The sequence below is a fragment of the Bufo gargarizans genome, chromosome 7, assembly GCF_014858855.1.
Source record: "Bufo gargarizans isolate SCDJY-AF-19 chromosome 7, ASM1485885v1, whole genome shotgun sequence".
NCBI lineage: Eukaryota > Metazoa > Chordata > Amphibia > Anura > Bufonidae > Bufo > Bufo gargarizans.
The window spans coordinates 1,402,078-1,416,926 of record NC_058086.1 but is presented as its reverse complement, the minus strand read 5'-3'; the positions used below and the strand labels follow the sequence as shown (position 1 = coordinate 1,416,926).

The 14,849-nt window shown below is 42.2% G+C and overlaps 1 protein-coding gene across 1 annotated transcript in view; it reads left to right on the top strand.

Annotated features, from left to right (window-relative positions):
* Positions 1 to 14,085, top strand: part of CCDC134 (coiled-coil domain containing 134) — a 44,080-nt gene extending 29,995 nt beyond the window's left edge. The window contains exons 2-7 of the mRNA XM_044301511.1: positions 1,041 to 1,151; positions 2,685 to 2,806; positions 8,098 to 8,182; positions 9,307 to 9,488; positions 11,867 to 11,938; positions 13,468 to 14,085. Coding sequence (XP_044157446.1) covers positions 1,049 to 1,151; positions 2,685 to 2,806; positions 8,098 to 8,182; positions 9,307 to 9,488; positions 11,867 to 11,938; positions 13,468 to 13,593 — 690 coding nt within the window. The 5' untranslated portion in view covers positions 1,041 to 1,048 and the 3' untranslated portion in view covers positions 13,594 to 14,085. The remainder of the gene's footprint in view (positions 1 to 1,040; positions 1,152 to 2,684; positions 2,807 to 8,097; positions 8,183 to 9,306; positions 9,489 to 11,866; positions 11,939 to 13,467) is intronic.
* Positions 14,086 to 14,849: the final 764 nt, after the last annotated feature.

Here is a 14,849-nt window from a genome sequence, read left to right as displayed (position 1 = left end):
AAGACCTATTGAAATTTTTGCCACAGACCAGTGAAAATACGCTAAGCAATCACTGTTATATTGCACAGCTTCAGACATCTTAGAGATGTTGCTGTAGCCGTTTAGGCTACTTTCACACTAACGTTTTAGCAGGGTTAAGCAAAAAAACGTTATGCATCCGTTATGAACAGAGCCAGTTGTATTATCTGTAACATTGGCAAGATAGATCTGTCATGAACTCCATTTAAAGTCAATGGGGGACGGATACGTTTTCTATTGTGTCAGAGAAAACTGATCCGTCCCCATTGACTTGCATTGTGGGGCATGCTGCGGTTCGCTCGCTGGTATGAGTGGAACGGAATGCATTTCCGTTCTGTTCAGTAATGTTTTGTCCCCATTGACAATGAATGGGGACAAAACTGAAGTGTGTGTTTTTTTTTTTTTTTTTTGTTTTTTTTTCAGTATTGAGACCATATGAAGGATGTCAATACCGAAAAATATTGACGCTAGTGTGAAAGTAGCCTTAGGTGGGTTTAGCAGTCAGATCACCATTGATTGTTACAATGAAGTGGCTGCAGCTCTCCTGTGTAGTGTGCCCAGGAGTTGTACCTCTGGCCGCTGCATCCAGACAGGGAATGAATGGAGATGGCTATATGCATCCCTCTTTTTTGATTTCTATGTGAGTTGCGGACACGGCCAAGCCTGATATTCTGTGGGTGTGCCATAAGTGGCTCTGATGGTAATCGCCCTTGAAATTGAGTTGAAGATCGACATCCCAGTCAGGCTGCCCATCATATATTACCTTTCCACAAGATGTCGAGTTTCAGGCCTGATGCTGTACCCTTCACCTAGAAAGAGTTTACCCCTTAAAATCATTTTGTCTATATGAGCCCCTTTTATTAGTTATGTTTAAAGAAAAGCTGAGTTGAGAACACGTCCAGGAATTATTAATTTGTGTATCAAGGTTAGATCTGTATAGTAAATCTGTGTTAGTCACTCCTGGGATTTATTCACCTGCTTCTCTTCATTGTGTATGATCATGGCTTTCCACTGTCTTGCAGGGCCTGTGATGGATTCTATCCAAGCACTGAGTTTTCTATTGCTCCTTCTGCTGCCCTTGAGGAATTGCTCCGAGACAAACAAGCAGAAAAAAGACGCAGCCTTTGAAATCTGTATCCCTTTACTGTGTACAGAGGAGAGCCTTTGTATTCCTGGAGTCGTGCAGTCCAGTAATCGTTTTTACCTCTCTGGTGTGAGATCGCTATACCACCCTGTTTCATCACCCCGGATATTCTGAGATACGCATTATAATCCCTAGAGAAGTCTTATTTTACAAGAAGCGTAAACATATTTTGGCATGACTGTATTATTGGCAGTCAGCATCTGTCGCTGGCCTGCTTCTGAAAGATCTTCTTCATACTAAAATTATTAGAATTAAAAGCCGTTATTCCGGAACTGAGTAATCACATTACACTAATCTTCCTTAAAGGGACACTGACAGGCCTTCTGAGGATAATTAGATCTTTATATGCCCCCCTAGGTCTTATAAAAAGTTTCCAATTCATATAAGTATTATCCCCGTGCGCATTGTTAAACGTGAAAAATCATCTTTATAATCACCTGTCCTTTCTGCCAAGGGGCGTTCTTTGTGCCGCATTTGTGCCCAGCCGCGTCCCAACTGCCGGATCCTTAGACACGCCCATCTCATTAGTATTCACTTGGCGCAATGTGATCCCGGCGAGCGAGGGTGCCGGGCGCATGCGCAGGATCTCCGAATGTCGGGGACAGGAAAATCCTCAGAAGGCCTGTTAGTGTCCCTTTTAAAATGCTTAGCAAAAGTGTGTCCATCTTCTGAAATCCATTTCTATCTTTTTTTTTTTTTTTTAAGTATGCAAAGGAGGACAAAAGAGCCCAAGGAGCTGTACTTCTCACTAAAGGAGCCCCGCTCCTCTCCACCTCGACATCATGATGCTGCTGCAGATCTCATGCAGACGTACATCTGTGCACCTGCGCTGTCTGATAGCTTGTGTGGGTAGCAGCTTTATCAACTGAATGTACATGTGCCTGCTCTTTTAGCAATAAGTAAAGCCTCCTGGGTACTTTTATCCTCTTTAGCATAATTTATAAAATGTTTTTCTGGGACAAAAGAAGAGTAATCGGTACATATAGATATATTAGAAAATTACAAAAGGATAGCTAAAGTGTCCTGCAAATGGTCTGCGGTGGAGACAGACCCCCTTTTAATATGTACAAATCATGGGTAAGTTGATGCACACAGAAGTTAGTAAATTTGAAATTTTAACTTTTTTTGTTTTTTACCTCGTGCACACTACCGTTGTTTGGGTCCACTTTTTAATTTTTTTGGGGATTGCTTGCTGACCCATTAACTTCTATTACGTAATCCGCATGCTGTCTGCATCCATGTGACCATTCCGCAACTTATGGAACATGTCCTATTATTGTCCATTTTGCAGACAAGCAAATGCTTTTTTCTACAAAGAAGATGCGGCATGCACGTGGCTGGTATTCATATTTTGCAGATCTGTGATTTGCGGACCCTAAAATACATACGGTCATGTGCACGTAGCCTAAATCTTGTATGAAGAGGAATATAAGACGTTTTGGTTTTACAGACTAGACTGTAGCTCTACTAGTATTTTTTGGAGAGGTTTTATTCCTGCTATTTAGACCTTGACAGATTGCAGATAAGAAGCTTTTTGAGGTGAAGAGGAAGGATCAGATCAATGCCCTCAATAACCTCATTGAACTAAATGATGTCAACCAGCAGTACAAGATTATTGACATAATGCTAAAGGGTCTTTTCAAGGTGAGATTGTTCCCATACAATTGAAAACTCTCCATTCATGAGATAAATTGGCAAAATAATAAAAGCAGCACAGGCATTAGCTACAGCTTGTAGAGATGAAACACTTGAAATCGCACGCTATATGTATCCCGTGCAGGTAAATAGAAAACGCGCAGCTAAGCTTGGAAAGAGTGTGTTCACATCTCCAAAATACGTGTCAGAGAAATGTGACCTGTATTTGCCACGGTTTTGCAGTCACCGTGGTGTGGATCTGGCAGTGGCTTTAAGGCGGTTTGATAGAGTTAATGCAGTGGTTCTCAACCTTTCTAAAGCCGTGACCCCTTAATACAGTTCCTCATGTTGTGGTGACCCCCAACCATTACATTTTTTTCCTTGCTACGTCATAACTAATTTTGCTACTGTTATGAATTGTAATGTAAATATCTGATGTGCAGGATGTATTTTTATTGCTACAAATTGAACATAATTAAAGCAGAGTAATTAATCACAAAGACAAAATGTTGGGTACCCCTCAAATAAATAAATCAGTGGTGCTTCAAGTCTCCCCCCCCCCCCCCCCCCCCTAAATAAATCAGAAGTGCTCAGGGTCCCCCAAATAAATAAATAAATCAGCGGTGCTTCAGGTCTGCTTAAAATTTAAGCAGACCTGAAGCACCGCTGATTTATTTATTTGGGGGACCCTGAGCACTTCTGATTTATTTATTTAAGCCTTAAATTAATCAGAAGTGCTTAGGGTCCCCCAAATAAATAAATCAGCGGTGCTTCATGTCCCCCCAAATAAATTAAGCATTGCTCAGCCAAATAATTAAAATAAAATTAGCCAGGCTCAATTAAATTATTGGTGGCAGTGGTGCTCAGCGGCGGTGTCATTAACAAAAAAACTCGGACCTCAGCAGACCGGCGGTCCGACTTACCCATCCAGACGTCAGGCTCCTTCAAGCACAGGCAGTGATAGGACATCACTTCCTGTGCGCGAGGATAAGGGGCCGCTGCCGTTGTGCGAGCGACCCACAATAGGAAGCCTCAGGCGCCCCCCCCCCCCCCCGGAAAGGGCCGATCGACCTTTTTTTGCAACTGATGTTGAAGTGAAAAATACGTTATGTTTACATTCCCTAAAACCAAGGGGTTGACCAGTTTATCCTAACTCATTCACACATCCATGACATCCATGACATCCATGGCAAGACAGTCAGTGGCTCATCTGTGAGGATGTCTGTGAAGGGTCCATGTTTGGTCTTTGTGTCTGTTTTTTCTGCCTGCCACGCAGGGGCGTAGCTAGAAATGCATGGGCCCCATAGCAAAAAAAATTTATGGGCCCCCCCAGCCCCCACATATCTATCGGGCCTCCCACCACCCCTTCCAGAGCTCCCACCCAAACACCTATCCTAGATCTCCCACCGCCATGAGCATAGAAAAGTCTGAGGGTCTGGAGGTGTCGCATCTGGTCTGGCACCTACCAATAAGGCCCCATTCACACGTCCGCAATTCTGTTCTGCATTTTGCGGAACGGAATTGCGGACCCATTGATTTCTATGGGGCCGCACAATGTGCAGCCTGGACACGGAGTTGCGGACCCGCACTTCCGGGTCCGCAATTCCGTTCCCGAAAAAAAATAGAACATGTCCTACTCTTGTCCGCATCTGCAGACAAAAGTAGGCATATTCTATGCAGTGTCGGCAATGTGCGGTCCGCAAATTACGGATCGCACATTACCGATGTCAGTGTTTTGCGGATCCACGGGCCCGTGGATTTGCAAAACACTTACGGATGTGTGAATGGGGCCTTACCATGCGTCTTCAGTTAGATGAGAGAGAAAAGTCTGAGTGCACTCATACTTTTTTCTCTCATCTAATTTTTACAAGTCAGTCCCATCAGACTCCCTCACTGCCTACCCCAGGGGCAGTGCCCGTGCCTGGCGCAGGCCCACACACTGCCTGCCTGCGGCCTGAGTCTGACCCTTGGGCCTGGCACACACACACAGTAAGTAGTGTGCCCAGTAACCACTTCAGCCATAGAGACAGATTCCCACTCCCACAGAATTCAGAGTCCCAGTCCCAGACTCCCACCACTCACTCCATGATCCCAAGACCCAATCCCATTCCATATCCCATCATCATTAAGCTGGTCCCTGGGCTCTGCCCTGCCGCCGCCTGCCACTCAGTCAGAGTAGAGACACTCTCTGTCACCAGTTAGACAGTCTCAAAACTCACCTCGCCGCCGCAGCCACCGCACGTCCGCACTGCCACTGCCGCCTGCTTCTGAGTGTCTGATCTGACTGGGAGCCGGAGATGCGCGGAAACCACGCCTCCGGCTCCTCCTCACTCAGTCAGACCTCACTCAATGTTGCGGCCGCCCGCCCGCCCCCTCTGACATGACAGACATGTGAGCCGCCAACAGCCACTGCCCCCGGGGTGGGCCCTGGCCTGGATTTTGAATAGGAGGCGGTGGGGGGGCCGTGGGCCCCCCTGGCTCAGGGGCCCGGTCGCAATTGCGACCGCTGCGACCCCTGTAGCTACGCCACTGCTGCCACGCACGTTAGTCTATGGACACAAAGGAGATGCCATTCGCGTATGGTCTGCGTTTTACATAGAACATCCCTATTCCATGGAAACTGCTAGGCTGAAAATTAATTTCCAGAACATCATCTACCGATGTTCTATGTAAATCGCAGACCATACGCGAATGGCATCTCCTTTGTGTCCATAGACTTTAATAATCGTGAAGGATCCGTAATCACTGACAAAAAAGGCCATGCTTCTGTGTTTTCACCACAGACCCATAGTCTATGTAGCGCCACTGATGTGTGAATACACCTATTAAAGTCACTAAATACATGAGCGGTCCATGAGTGATTCACTGACTTGTGATAGAGGCCTTACAAATGTACTGGAAACAGCATTGTAACCAGTGTACAGATATACTGTTATAAAGGCATCTGTCCTGTTGTACAGTTAGCTCTTGTGTATGGCCTCTGATGGAGGGGTACATGACTATACGCGTCTATCAGCGGCTTCCATTAGGTAATTAGCACTTGCACAGTGATACTCTGAATAAGTAGTTGGAATAGGCACATAAAAAAAAAAAGCTGTACAATAAACTGCAGAGTGATGGATACTTTATTTTGGTTTTAAATCATTAACTATTGGTGATGCATCCTCAGGTTAGGCCATCAACATCTGATCGGTGGAGTTTTGACTACCGGCATCCCCACCGTTCAGCTGTTAAGCGCTGCAGCCTTTTGATTGTGTTCTAGGCACAGCGCCATCCACTTTATAGCGACTTTGTTTGGTAGTACAACTCTGTCTCATTCACTTGAATGAAACTGAGCTGCAGAAAAGCTATGTTACCGATGGACATGATATCAAAAGTGTAGGAAGAGGCCTCATCACCTGCCCAAGCTCCTTGGGCCCCATCTAACTCCACCGATCAGGTATTGGTGACCTATCCTAAGGATTTATTTAGAGTTATTGACAGTGTGGGCCCTTTACGGAGAGGGGGTGACAGGGATGCGATATTAAGGAAGAAGGAACTCAAATGGATCTACACACTGAAATCCCTACAGCCATTTGGTTTAAATCTTGAATTTAATGTGGCTGGTATCAGCTAAAATCTGGATTTAATCAAGAAATATATTTTTTATATGGCTGACTTCATATTTCTCCTCTGTTACAGTATTTTTTGCTTTGTTTTTTTTTTAATTATGTGCCTTAATCACACCACTTTATAGCATCATGATTATCATTGTAGTTTTGTCTACACACACCTGTGTATGATATATTATTTATCAATGGTAACCTGTGCACAGTGAAAATACTATGTGTCACCAATATCTAGTGATTTCTGTTCTCTTTATTATGCCTGCTGTACCTATGTGATGCCCATGTGTTTTTGCATGTCTCCCTGTTCCTTCCTTGCGCTAGTATTAATGGCAGTGCGCTTTCTATGCCTGATTGTTGTTATCCTTGGCGAGCGTTTTTTGCACACTGTTCATGTACTGCAGTGGTGCGATCGCCCTCCATGTACAGCCCCATTTGAGTCCTTATGCATACTCCAATCCGTAACGCCAGGTGGGAGTGGCCTTGTGACGTTAGTCAGCCGCCGCCTGATGATGTAAGTTGTCCGGCGTGGACTATGCATTCGGATTCACTTGGGCACGTCATACGCGCGCCGCCGCGTGGTGGCGCATGCGATGACGTATGCAGACATGCGCACTGCCGATCATGGGACGCTGGAGGGACGGAGGAGCCATGTATATGATGGCCTCACATAGGTACGTTTTTCTACAGCTGGCTAATCTATTTCAGCATGTCGGTCCCCATTGATTTCATGCACAGGTGTGTTATACATAAATTTGAATCTTATTGGCTGCTTAGCGGTGTGGGTGGGCCTGTCATGTGCTACTTATAGGCTGTGATTTTAACTTGTTAACATGCTTGACAAAGGCTACTCCTAGCCGAAACGTTGCTGCAAACTACTTTTTATATGCCTTGTTGTGAGGAGTGTTCCTGAATAAAGAAGTTTTCTGGCGAGACGCTGCTGTGGCCCTCCATTCTTTTTACTATCCTAAGGATGGGTGATCATTAGGGATTAATGAACTTCAAGTTTTGAAGTTCGGGTATATGCGGAATTGCGTTATAGATTCTGTTACTACGGTCCATAACGGAATGCCTTTTAGAGCCATTCCGGTATGCATTCTGTCACAATAGAAGTCTATGGCCTGCATAACGGATCCGTCCGGTTTCTGTTATGCAGGAGTCCTCCCATTAGTTTCCGCAATGTCACCTGGCTCACTGCTGGGTGGAAGACTCTGCCTAGCAGTCCCTATGGAGAGCCCAGTATGTCACCGGATGTTCAAAAAATGCCTTTGCCCTGCGTCATTCGGCACAGGGCAAAGGAGAGCATTGAGGCTTGAAATGGGGTGAAATGTGGCTATGCCATAAATGTCCTATTGATGCTGAGCGCACTGTGAATGAAGAGCAAGCTGTGTATGTGCAGCTTTTTCCATGTGCAGGCTTCTGAAAATAGTTGACCTCTCCATTCACATTGGGGTCCCATTCTTGAGAGAGGAGCAGGTCCCAGAGGTGGACCAGAACCTATTGGACATTTATGGTATTCCCCCCCCCCCCCCCAATGTTTAAAGGTAACCCTTTAAACGTGACCATTCATTTGCTAGCATAAGAAGTTTCATACGTCTTACAAAGACTATTTTAGTGAACAATTTTCTGAGATTTATCTGCTGTGTCTTTTGCACTGTGAAAGGTCCACAATGGTATTATATTGTATTGTAACAGGTGCTGGAGGACTCCCGAGCTGTTCTCATTGCAGCAGGAGTACAGCCTGATGGTCCATTCCCTGTAGACGAGAAGATTAAAGACGGTAAGATATATTTAACTGGATAAATGCTTTAATCATTTCAATTGTAAATTATTTAACACTTTGTTCGTAATAAGAAGAGAAAAAAAAAAAGGTCTCTACTTCCTAGAATAAAGTGTAGACAATTTGCAGCAAGAAAAACTCACTGATTTAAGCGGTTCAATGAACTGTAGTTCTTTTTGTTTTATTTATTATTTAAAAATATTTAATTTTTTTATTGCATAATAAAAGTTGCTGAAAGTAAAAAAAAAATGTTTTTTATGGGGTGAGCCATCTCTGAACAGCTGCATAGATTGCCTTTGCTGCAGACACAAAGCATAAAAGATTAAGGAAGGGAGATAATCACTTTTTGCATCCATCTGAAAAAAAAATCCCTTTCCCGTTACAAAAAACAAAAGTAAATGGAAAATACATGTTTTTATTACTGTGCCATGAACAGAGCACCTGCAGTACAACAGATCTGTCATTGGAACCTTTCCTCCACTTCCACCACCAGCTTGTACAGCAAAGTTAAAACTGAGCTATGCTAAACTGGAGGGTCTGGTCTATTGCCAGTGAAACCGATCATTGTGATTTTTCTCTATATAGTAAGAGACATGAAAGCAAATTAATGAAATAGATTTATCGGTACATTAGGTACAAAAATATGATGCATAGCATATGTTACATAATTTGATAGCATATAAAGGAAATAATGTTATGGCAAGTTTTCCTGGAAAGATATGGGGATGTGACTGTTGACATCTTATCTTTTTATGTTTCTTGCAGGTTTGTTTTATGATGCCTATATACCTTCAATAGCTGTTGGTTGTATGTGTATGGGGGAGCATTTTGCTCTTCAATGGGGGAGAGAGGAGAAATGTGCCGCCAGACATCTGTGGTGGCGACTTATGTCCTGGGACATTAAATTTCAACAGGCCCGATCCTCTTCTCCCTCAATATGGCCTATCCTAGGCGAGTTGGGAGCTCTTCATACACATTAGATTGTCGGGCAACCCAAGTGAAAACAGTGGGATTGACCAACAATACTTAGTGTATGGAGGCCTATGAGAGTGATTGAAAGCAGATGGATCATTGGCTGAATTATTAGATCTCATTAACACTTCTTTATGGAACTCTGGTTGCAGCCTATTCACACACGGTGGAGAATTCCGCATTCTTTGGTGATGTTGTACTACGTTTTCCCAAGATCGTTCACCATTATTTTGATCGAAATTCCAACTGGAACAACCTAATTCGATGGGGCATTGGCTTTTGTAACCTAAGTGGCATTTTTGACGATGGTCCACATTCCCAGCTTCTTGGCCTGGTATGCCTTAACCCACTATTATAGCAAGCGTCTCTCCTTGTGTTCATGCATGTAAACATATGTGTTTGACTTCAGTTTTCCTGACCAGTATTCATGGTGATGTTCTACTTTCTACACTCGTTTACACTTAAAAAGATATGACTTTATTACAGTAAATTCTTCTACAATTGGCATTTGTAGCTGGATTAGCTGATATTTTTTAACCTCAAATTATTATGTGGCTAAAAGTATGTGAAAACACATTCATTACCCATAGAGAATAGTGGAGCAGATGTGTAGTGTATAAAAATATGTCCTCTGTTGCATTGCTTCCATACTACCTCTTGAAGTGATATCGGCACAAGATGTGTGTTCTGGAAGCTTCATAAAGTGAGTTTCCATGGTACAAGCCTAAGAGCACCATGCTTAATACCAGATGTCAACTGAGTGGTGTAAAGCATGGGGTTGTGGATATGTGTTCTCTGGAGTGATGATGTAAAAGAGAAACTGGCTTAATCGCCCATGGCAACCAATCAGATTTAATCTTTCATTTTCCAAAGGAGCTCTGAAAAGAGAAAGATGGAATCTGATTGGTTGCTATGGACAACTAGGCCACTCTTCCTTTACATCAGTTTAGATAAATCTACTCCATAGTGCCTACTCTAAAACATGGTAGAGGAAGAAATTATTGTCTTGGTTTGTTTTTCAGGGTTTCCAGTGAAGGGTAAATTTGTGCCAGTAGTTTAGGAAAGGCCCTTTGTGGCACAGTCCTGCTGGAACATCAGTGTAGAAAACCAGGTCATAAATGCATCATTCTAGTATGGCACAAAACTGGTATGCAAAAGTTGTAAATTTTGGTGCTTTTTGGCATCAAAATTTGCATCTTCGCTATTTTCAGAGTGGGTGGAGTATGGGTGGGATGAGGTAGCATGTGGGTGGAACATCCGCAGCCCGACTCATTTAATGACGGTGCACCCCCGTCAGAACGCCTGACAATGGCACACAGAACTCAGTTGGCCAGAATTAGTACCTCTTGATATTTCTTGCGCATCATATGGCAGCGGGTTTGCTATAAAGACTGGTGAGAAAAAAAACACTAATCTTAATACATTCCCTCTATAGTTTGCAAAATTTGGTGTGGAGGAACTGAAGTTGATGAATTGGAACATCAGACCTCACTTCACCAGTCTTGTGAAAAATCTTCCCAGAAGTGTGAATTATGTTATTAGGGATAAGTGAATTTCATATTTTTGAAGTTTGTGTTCTGGTATAAGCTGAATTGCGTTATGGATTCCGTTACCACGGACCATAACACAATTAACGGAATGCCTTTAGAGGCATTCCGTTATTCATTCCGTCATAATAGAATTCTATGGCCAACATAACGAATCTGTTCAGTTTTCGTTATGCATTCCGTCATGGAATTGCGTTATGGTCCGTGGTAACAGAATCCATAACGTAATTCCGCTTATACCACAACACGAACTCGAAGTTAAAAATATGAAATTCACTCATCCCTAGGTGTTATACCCACAAAATTAGGATCAATTCCATTATAACGCCCTATGGTTTTAGATATCTGTGGAAAGTTTGTGGGTGTCATTGTTAGATGTTCACATACTTTTAGCCATAACGTGTTCATTTCTAAGGGTACTTTCACACTAGCGTTATTCTTTTTCGGTATTGAAATCCGGTAAAGGGTCTTAATACCGGGAAAAAACGCATCATTTTTGTCTCATTGCATTCTGAATGGAAAGCAATCCGTTCAGTATGCATCAGGATGTTTTTTGTCCCATCCCTTGTACGGTACTTGACCGGACAAAATACTGCAGCATGCTGCGGTATTTTTTTTCCGGACAAAATCTTGGAATTCTACCGCACTTGCCAGATCCGGCATTAATTTCCATTGAAATGTATTAATGCCGGATCCGGTACTAAGTGTTCCAGAAATTGGGTTTTCCGGTCTGCACATGCGCAGTTCTTTCGAGCTTTAAAAAAAATTAATAACGGATCGGTTATTCCGGATGATGCCAGAAAGACGGATCCGGTATTTCAATGCAAAAGTCTAACTCATCCGGGGGAAAAAAGATATCAGTTTGCATACTGAATTTCGGATCCAGCAGGCAGACGGAACTGCCTGCTGGATTCTTCTAATGCTAGTGTGAAAGTACCCTAAGCTGTGACCCCTTTGGACTATAGAACTCAAATTAAAGTTTAAATGGATCTTCTGTCATAATTTTCATCCTTCATAATATGCCCATCGTGCTTCATTTCATACAGTGTGAATTTAATTTTTGTGAGCATTATATTTCATACTCCAATGTTATCTTTACAGGTGCAGTATATACATCAGCTTGATTGACTGATATACTATGGTTATATTAAACTTTTTATTTTAGATGTCTCAAGAGTTGGGCATCAGTGAAAAGTCCCCTGATTATCGAAATCCCTTTAGGACTGAAAATATGGAAGTAAGTTTATCTTCCCTGTTTGTATGTGGATTTTAGCATGCAGTACATATGCTCTTTTAAAGAGGACCTGTCACCTCTCCTAACATAAAGGGGATTGTGTAGGACTCTAGGATTTTACTATTGATGGCCTTTCCTCAAGAGAGGCCATCAGAGTCTGATCAGCAGGGGTCTGACACCCCGCTTCCTCACTAACCAGCTGGGAAGTTGGATCCGAATGACACAACTTCCTAACATGCAGTGCACGAACCAGGGCCTGCTGTCCCTCCAATCCTGGCTGTTCAATCCCTAGATGCCACAGTCAATAGTGAAAGGTGCTGATGCTTTAGCATGCCACCTTGGAGGCCTAACAAAGGCCCCCAGGTCTTCTATGGCTAACAGCCTGTCAGTCTCAGTAATGGTCTATAATTATGCATTATAAAAGCGATCAAATGGTTGTATTTTGATGTCTCCTAGTGGGACAGAAAAACCATATTAAGTTTAATAGTTTATTGAAAATGATAAAGTAGAAAAGATAAATAAATAAAAACATTTCCCATAAAAGTTGTTTAATTTTGTAAAATTGGTAAAAATAGCAAAATAAATAATATAAAGATACTGATGAATAATGTAAAAAAAAGCGAAACAAAATGCAATTTGTTTCCCCATTCTTCTCCCTCCAAAAAAATGATATACATTAATAAGTCCCATATACCCCCAAATGGTACCAATGAAAACTACTGCATAAAGCAAGCTGACGTATGGAAAAATTGCAGTTGTTGGCTCTTCGAATGCAGCAGCAATTTTTTTTTTTGTGTGCAAAAGTAGTAAAAAAATAAAACTACATATTTGGTATTGCCATAATTATACTGACCCATAGATTAAAAGTAACATGCTAGTTATGCCGCATGGTGATCATTTTTTGTTTAAATCAGCTCATTAGGCTAAGACGCGCTCACATTCCTACCCTCTTTTCAAAACTAGAGCAAGCGATGTAAAAAATGCAAAATGTCCCAAAACTCCTGTGCAAATAAACCAATAAAGTCAGGAAAACCTGTTTTGCTACTTTTTAAAGACAGAACTTCCTTAAGTATTAGTTTCTCTTTTGGCATCCATTGGGTGAATGGATGCATTTAAGATATTGTCAGGAGAGTTCCAGTTGCATACATAAATGTGCACTTAAAATCTGTGAACACAGCCGTACGGTAATATTTTTATATATTTACCCACATAACGATACAATATAGTGTTCAAAGAATATTCTTGTGTCTAATCTACGCTGTCATATAATACTCAAGTAATCGGTGCTGGCATATGTGGAATAACAGGACTTAACTAACTTACTCCAACACCCCTACTGCACATGGTTAATACGACACAGCATATACGACACAATTTTAGACTGAAACCCACCAAAAACAAGTTGCTGATGTATCGATATGTGTGAACCATAGTTTCTTGGAAAAGATGGATATTCTCCAGAAACTGTATTGATAATTGTAAGAGTTGGTATTTTGAGTACAATACATGTAATTGTGGATGCATTTTCTCAGTTTTTACCCAATACAGATGCCTTTCAGAAAGCACTGAAAGAAGAGGAGAAACGAAGACGTAAGGAAGAGAAACGGAAAGAAATCAGGAAAGGTCCTCGAATAACGCGCTCTCGGTCAGAATTATAACGCCGAGCAAAGGAAATTGTGTGCGTACAGTGGAGAAAGCCTTATAGAACAATACATGTGCCAACATCAGTCCTGTCTGACCCTGGATATCGAAAACCAAGTAGATTTGACCACAAGTTCTATGCCAGAGCTCATCAATCAATATTTCTATTCATTATCGGCAAGGTTTATTGTCTCACTCACAAGATAATTTGCCCTGTAAAATAATTGAGTTGTTTCTAAGAATGTTAGAAAAGAGCCATGTCAGTCATATTAACATTTGTTTTTATGAAGGTCGGGTATTGTACTTGTGAGGCCACACACCATCCATTGTCGCTGGTTTTATTGTGAAACTTTTTGCCTAAATGCAACAAAACTGCTATTTGTGGACTCGCCCATAGTGTGTAGTACCACATTTTGAATCGTGGTTTTGCCATAATTTGGAGCAAAATGCTTCTGTTTTCAGAAACTGCACATTTTTACCATGACCACAATAAAATTGCAACACGTGAATACCCCTTTAAATTTCTTGTTTATCTTTAAAGGGACCCTTCTGTATCACTTTCAATATGTCATAGCGACATGTTAGAAATTTTGATCAACAGAGGTCTGGTCTCTAAAATGGAAGGGCGGAATTTCTGACCTGCTCAGCTCTGCTGGGAGAGCAGAGCAAGTGGTATGCAGGCTCACATTAAGGCTATGGGGAAGAATTATCAAGACTGGCGTATATGCCAGTCTTGATCTCCCTGGGATGGTTAGAGATGCACCTAATTTATTAAGATGCCTCTTAATAAATTAGGTGCATTTCTGTTTCAGAAACTGAAGTCTACGCCAGCCTGCAGACTTCAGCTATAACTTACACCACACTTCCTGGCGTAAGTTGTAGTAAATCCGGTGGACCAAGCAAAGTCTCGTCCCTCCTGATAAGCCCCACACTTTTTCTTTTTTCTTTCTTTTCTTTTTTTTTTTTAAGTAAATGTACTGCTATGAGTTTGTACACTGCTCGCTTACTCATCTGAGAAGAGCTGACCACAGCCAATCAGGAAGGAAGGGGCACAGCACTCAAATGAGCACTGCTGCCCCTTTATTTTAGTAATTTGTGGGGGTTTCTGCATCAAGACTTCTACTAGACGTGGTTGCAGCTGTTACAGATGGAATATGTTTATTTATCATGTTTCACCTGTTAAGAAAGCAGCGCTAAAAACCATGGAAAAACTGCTTGATTTTCAACAGCACCTGGATACACCATCTGAATACCCCCTAAGGCCCCATTCACA